The sequence below is a fragment of the Phalacrocorax carbo genome, chromosome 13 (assembly GCF_963921805.1).
Source record: "Phalacrocorax carbo chromosome 13, bPhaCar2.1, whole genome shotgun sequence".
Lineage (NCBI taxonomy): Eukaryota > Metazoa > Chordata > Aves > Suliformes > Phalacrocoracidae > Phalacrocorax > Phalacrocorax carbo.
The window spans coordinates 4,790,025-4,795,484 of record NC_087525.1 but is presented as its reverse complement, the minus strand read 5'-3'; the positions used below and the strand labels follow the sequence as shown (position 1 = coordinate 4,795,484).

General features: G+C 55.6%; 1 protein-coding gene across 1 annotated transcript; it reads left to right on the top strand.

The window, feature by feature from the left end:
• Positions 1-1,571: 1,571 nt before the first annotated feature.
• On the top strand, positions 1,572-5,154 carry LOC104041656 (steroidogenic acute regulatory protein, mitochondrial-like). The gene is made up of 7 exons (XM_064464995.1): positions 1,572-1,635; positions 1,909-2,031; positions 2,768-2,913; positions 3,470-3,628; positions 4,423-4,607; positions 4,819-4,912; positions 5,053-5,154. The coding sequence occupies exons 1-7, from the start codon at positions 1,572-1,574 to the stop codon at positions 5,152-5,154; spliced, it is 873 nt and encodes a 290-aa protein (XP_064321065.1).
• The last annotated feature ends 306 nt before the right edge of the window (positions 5,155-5,460 follow it).

Here is a 5,460-nt window from a genome sequence, read left to right as displayed (position 1 = left end):
ATAGTGGCAGTATTGAAGGGATGCAATGATTGCTATAGGAAAAAATATATTAGCAGTGCAGAAGGCATTTGGAGAGACAGCTGGAGCCCCCAGCTCCTGTGTGGGCCAAGGCTGTGAAGGGTGGCCCAGGGACAAGCCCCTGCTCTGGCCCATCTCCCCGCACTGGCAGGGGCTGCTGCCTTTCTGAGCCGCCGGGATGCCAGGCAGGCTGCAAGGGTCACCCCATCGGTCAGCAGCTGCTCCTGGGAGCGAGCGCTCCCCCAGAGGGACCCAGCACCATGAGCCAGAAGGAACAAATAACCCTATTTAACTCCATCAGCTTTGGGTGAAAACAGTAATTTTCTACAACTGCTTTCCCTACTTACTCAATTATCCTCCACCGCAGTTATTCTGCTATGCCCAAAAGTCATCCACAGGCATCTCTCTTGCTACTCCACTCCTAATAATACACTTATTAAAACGACATGCAATACCGTACAGATTCACCAGACTGTCCCTGTCACCACTGTGACAGCCCCAGAGCTGCCAGGGAACAGGGTCCGCAGGCAGCTGCCTGCAGTGTTCGCACGGCAGCCACGGAAGGACGGTTCCCATCCCAGCAAGAAACCCTCTGGCCACGACCACCCCAGATTGCAAGCCTTGAAGTCTCTCCTATCCATTTTAAAGCCAAAAAGCCCTCCTGGCCTGCTTGCCCAAATATTTTGGCAGTTGCAGCCTCAGAGTCTGAAGGTGAAGTGAGCTGTAGCGGTGCTGTGTGAAACAGAAGCACCCAATACCTTAGCTACGTATGGGTGGAAGAGCCTTTCCTTGGTAAAAATCAAGCAGGGTTTTCAAAGCATTTGAAAAAGCAGGTATTGCAAAAGGCCAGAGGAATACAATGTGGCTGTACTTTAAGGAGTGACATAGCAGGTTTTGTGTTTAACCTTTGAAGAGGAGCCATTAAAAACACAAGGGAGGACTGAATAACTTCATGCCAGAAGATGTAGTGGTCCCACCATCACCGTGAGCAACAGAGGCCTGCAGGGGACAATTAGGAAGGAGTAAAGTAGGAAAGAGGAAAAGGCGTTACTTGAGGAGTTACAACAGCAGCAATTACCACTGTAACTTCTATGAAGTATCCAGAGGAAGAAACACCGTTTTCTGTGAGCATGGCTTTAACAGCAGCTTCAATGCTCCTCAAAAGCAAAGCCACGTTGCCCTCAGCTCCCACCCAGTCCTTCCCTCCATGCAAGTGCCACCAGTTGCCTTTGCCAGGTTGAGTTTGCCACCACAGTCCCCAGTAAAGTGGCGCTGGGGACCACCTAAGTGTCCCATCTCGGCTGTGCCCTGGGGATGACGCATTCTTCCACAGCTGCCTGCCCGGGGCAGGAGGCAAGGCAGGGACTGCTCATTCAGAGGGAAGCGTGGCCTTTCCCTCCGGCCCCTCCTCTCGCTTGCCTTGTCCTTGAGTACTCCTTATTCCCAGCTGCTATCTGGCAGCGTGGTCCTATCATCAGGTGCTGTCCTTCATGCCGGCTATAAAGGCGTGCTGGGGCGCAGCATGCTCCCAGAGGCAGCCCTGCTCCTGCGCCATGCTGCGGGCCACCGTCAAGCTGTGCTGCGGCATCGCCCACGACCACCTCCGCCGCCTGCCTGGTAAGCACCACTTGCCTCCCCTCCCACCTCGGGAAAAACAGCCACAGAAGAGGATCCCAAAGGAGGTGGTAAGCCTGCATCTGATGGGCATCCCCCTTGGGAGGTGCTCCCTTGGAAGCGTCACATCTGTGCATCTATTTTCCTCCCGCCTTGTGCCATGGATAGGGTAGTCTTGGTCTTAGCTGCAAATGAACTTCCAGCAGAGACACAGGGCACCGCGGCATCTTCCCCACATGCTCCGTGCTCACCAAAGCCGGCACACCTCTCCCCTAGGTTTGAAGATGACAGCCGTTGCAGCAATGCAGAAGGACGTGAGAGGGCTGGTGGTAAGAGGACCCTGTCGCCTGCCTTCCAAAATTCCTCATTATATTCAGAGGCCGATGGGGAAGGAGACAGGTAAGCTCAGCCCGGGCCCTTGGGTACCACATTGCCTAGCCCCGCTCGCAACCCCCTTGCAAGACATGATGGAGGGATGTGTAACAAAATCCACCCCTCTCCGTATGATTTGACCCATATTTTAGGGGACAGAGTTAATTGTCTTCTCACTGCTAGGCTGGTCTCCAGCTCTCTGGTAGCTTAAAATCTTTCCCCGTAGTGATGGCAAACTGGGTTAGCAGGGAGCCTGCAAGATTCTGGGAAGGTAAATTGCATTGGCTCGCCATAAAGGCAGTCAAAGCTTTTAGCAGAGGTTACAAGCACTTACCAGTGTTTTGTTGCATGTCTGCTGTGCCTCCAGTGCCACCACTTACCTACAGGCTTGAAAACTGGCAAATTCATCTGGTGGTTTTGAAGCGTGGCTTGGCCCAAAGGCTGCCTGTGCAGTCTCAGTAATACCCAAGCAACGTGCAATTTGTACCGCAGTGTTACTGGGAACTTATTTGGAAAGCCATTTCAAAAAGCTTCCAAGCAGTCAGCACAGAGACAGTGAACGAATGCCAGGGATGCTCCCGACAGCAAGGTTTTCTGCACCAAGCCCAGACCAAGAGGAGACCAGCTGCGTGGTGGAAACAGTGGAGTAAAAGCCAAGACTTTGGGTCAGCAAAACCCTCGGCTCCAGCTCCGTTTGCACTCGTGTACCTCCAGCCACGTGTGCAGGGCAAGCTTTTCACCTTGCTCTGCCTTGCTCCTGCAGCCACCTGCCCCGCGCCTCCTGGAGACGTCAGCCCCAGCCGGCTCTCCAGCGTGGACCTCTCCTACATCACCCAGGGAGAAACGGCCCTGCAGCAAGCGCTGAGCATCCTGCAGCAGCACACCAGCTGGCAGGCAGAAACAACGCTGGTAAAGCCCGGCTGCCTCTTGCCTTTACTGCTTCGTGCCAGGAAAGCTCTCAGGAGAAATGGGTCTGGGGAGGGGAGATTTGCTTCTCTTATTCCTCCTGCCTGAAGGGAAACCGTGGGCACAGGAGATGTGCCACGCGAAAGCGTGCACGGCAAAGAGGGTTTCCAAGCAAGCCTTTGTTAAGCACGTTTGCAAGCAAAGCTGCAAAGTAAAGAAACAGCACAAAAAGCCTGGAAGGGGAAACTCAGCTAATCGTGTTCCTGGGGAAAGCCAGGAGCATTTCTGCAGAGAAACCCAACAGGCTGCAACTCTGTTGATATTTATGCTGTTTGTTCATTAAGCTGTTTGCGGAGTTGTTTAATTTAGATAGAAAGGAGCTTAAAATACGGAGAAAAAAAGCAATCGTAGTGGCATTATTTAGATAAAATAGCTTTCAACTGTAAACCAGGTGTTGACTAAAAAGAGGACTGGGATAACTTACGGCATTTCAGCACGTAGCCAGTGCCTCTCAGGGTGCTTTCGGGCGAGGGGTGACGCAGGCTCTCTGCTCTCTCAGGACTCGGGGGCCGCCGTGTCCAGCGCCACCCTCCCCGGGCTGGGCAAGGTGTTTCGGGCAGAGGTGGTCCTGGCCGTGCCCGTGGCACGGCTGCACCAGGAGCTGTTCGAGAGGATCGAGCAAATGCCCCAGTGGAACCCAACCCTCAGCCGGGTGAAGGTAAGTGGCGAGTGATGCCATTGCGGGCAGAGGGGGCTGAGATTTCGCACCACCACGGCGCCTAGCATCCAAAACATCGTATTTATCAAGGCTTTTAAGACTGCTGAAGGATTAAAGCTAACTCCACACTCCTGCAAGAGCAGGATATCACCCCAGGGCCAGAAGATGTGCTTTACTGATGTAGAATCGAGCAATGTGTCATTTCCAGGCTCTTTTCCACACAGTGCCTGTTCACAGAGGTTTTTCCATACTGGGGGGCTCTGACGTTGCTCAGACTTTAATATCAGGCAAGAAAATGTTCAGGGGAACCACAGCTCTAAAAAAGAGGCAGAACCAAATATATCACACTGCAGAGGCACCGCCAGGAAGCTTACAAGTTGTCTTGGGCTTCTTTTGAGTATTTGCCTTATTTCTCAGCTCCCAAATCACAGAATATCCCTAAGCAAGCTGCCCACCTCAGAAAGCCTCCCCAGCTCATCTGGGCTGGCTCGTGTGCTACCCAGTGGCTGTTTATTTGTTGCTACCACTTCCCTGTCCCTTCAGAAAAAGAAACAGCACAGGAAGATTCCCACCCCAGATAAAAAAGGCTGCAAAAATCACCCGCTTTCCCCCTTAACAGCCTGCAGGGGATTGGGATTTAACTCTCACCAGGTGCCAGCCCCAAGCCCCCACCCCACACTGCTGTCCCCAAGGCGGCTCAGCCTCCCCTGGGCACGAGTAAGGGAGTGGTGAGGATGCCCCCGCAGGGGCAGCCACGAGAAGCCTAATCCCCGGCGTGCTCCTTGCTCTGGCAGGTGCTGCAGCGCCTCGGGACGGACACGCTGGTGACACACGAAGTCACCGCTCCCAGCCCGGGCAACCTGGTGGGCCAGCGGGACTTCATCAGCGTGCGGCACTGCAGGAGGAGAGAGCGAGCCGTCTACCTGGTGGGCACCGCCACACACGTCGAGCCACTGCCCTTGCAGGAAGGGTGTATCAGGTACAGCCCCCCCCCTAAAGTGACCATCACAGGGAATCGTGTCCCTGCAGCGGGAGACCACCGCTGCAGCCATGAGCATTTGCACCGGCCATGGCAAGGGAGGCATGCCAAGCGCGACCTCCCTGTTGCATTTGCTCTGGGATCTCCTTACCCCCACTTTTTCCCCCTGGGGGGGGACGACCCTAACTGCCCACCCCCTTGCCCACCACAGGGCTGAGTCCCGGCTGAGCTGCATCGTCCTGCAGCCGCTGGTGGGGGACCCTGGCCGTACCCGCTTCACCTGGATCCTCAGCGTGGACCTGAAGGCAAGTGCCACCGTGTTACTTGGGGTGGGACAGCAAGGGGTACTCATCCTGGCGTGCAAATGCACCTGCTTCCCCTGGACGGGCACCCCATCGCTCTTTGACCCGTCAGGGCCAAATTTGGGGTGATTTCTCTCCCAAAGGGCTGGATCCCCGCATCTGTCATTAACCGCGTCCTACCGCAGTCCCAGGCAGACTTCGTTAAGCACCTCTGCCGGCACCTCTCTGCTGTTGCGTGCCCCTGAGCTGCAGGACAAGCTTCTGCTCGAGCACGAGACACACAGCCCGAGCCAGAGACCTGCTCCTGCGCCTGCTCATTGCCCCCGCGGCTGCCAGCAACGGGGTGAAACGGTGCCCCCCACCCCCCGAGCAACCCTGGGCACAGAGAAAACCCTTCACCCAGCACCGTGCTTCTGCTTCGGGGATGGAGCAGAGCACCTGCAAGCTGGCGTGGCCGAGGCAGCACCGAGCCTTGCATTAGGGGTTGCCTAAAAACCCTCACCCCGACCTCGCCCACGAGCAGCAACGGTAGCTGGTGTTCGGCCCCGCTC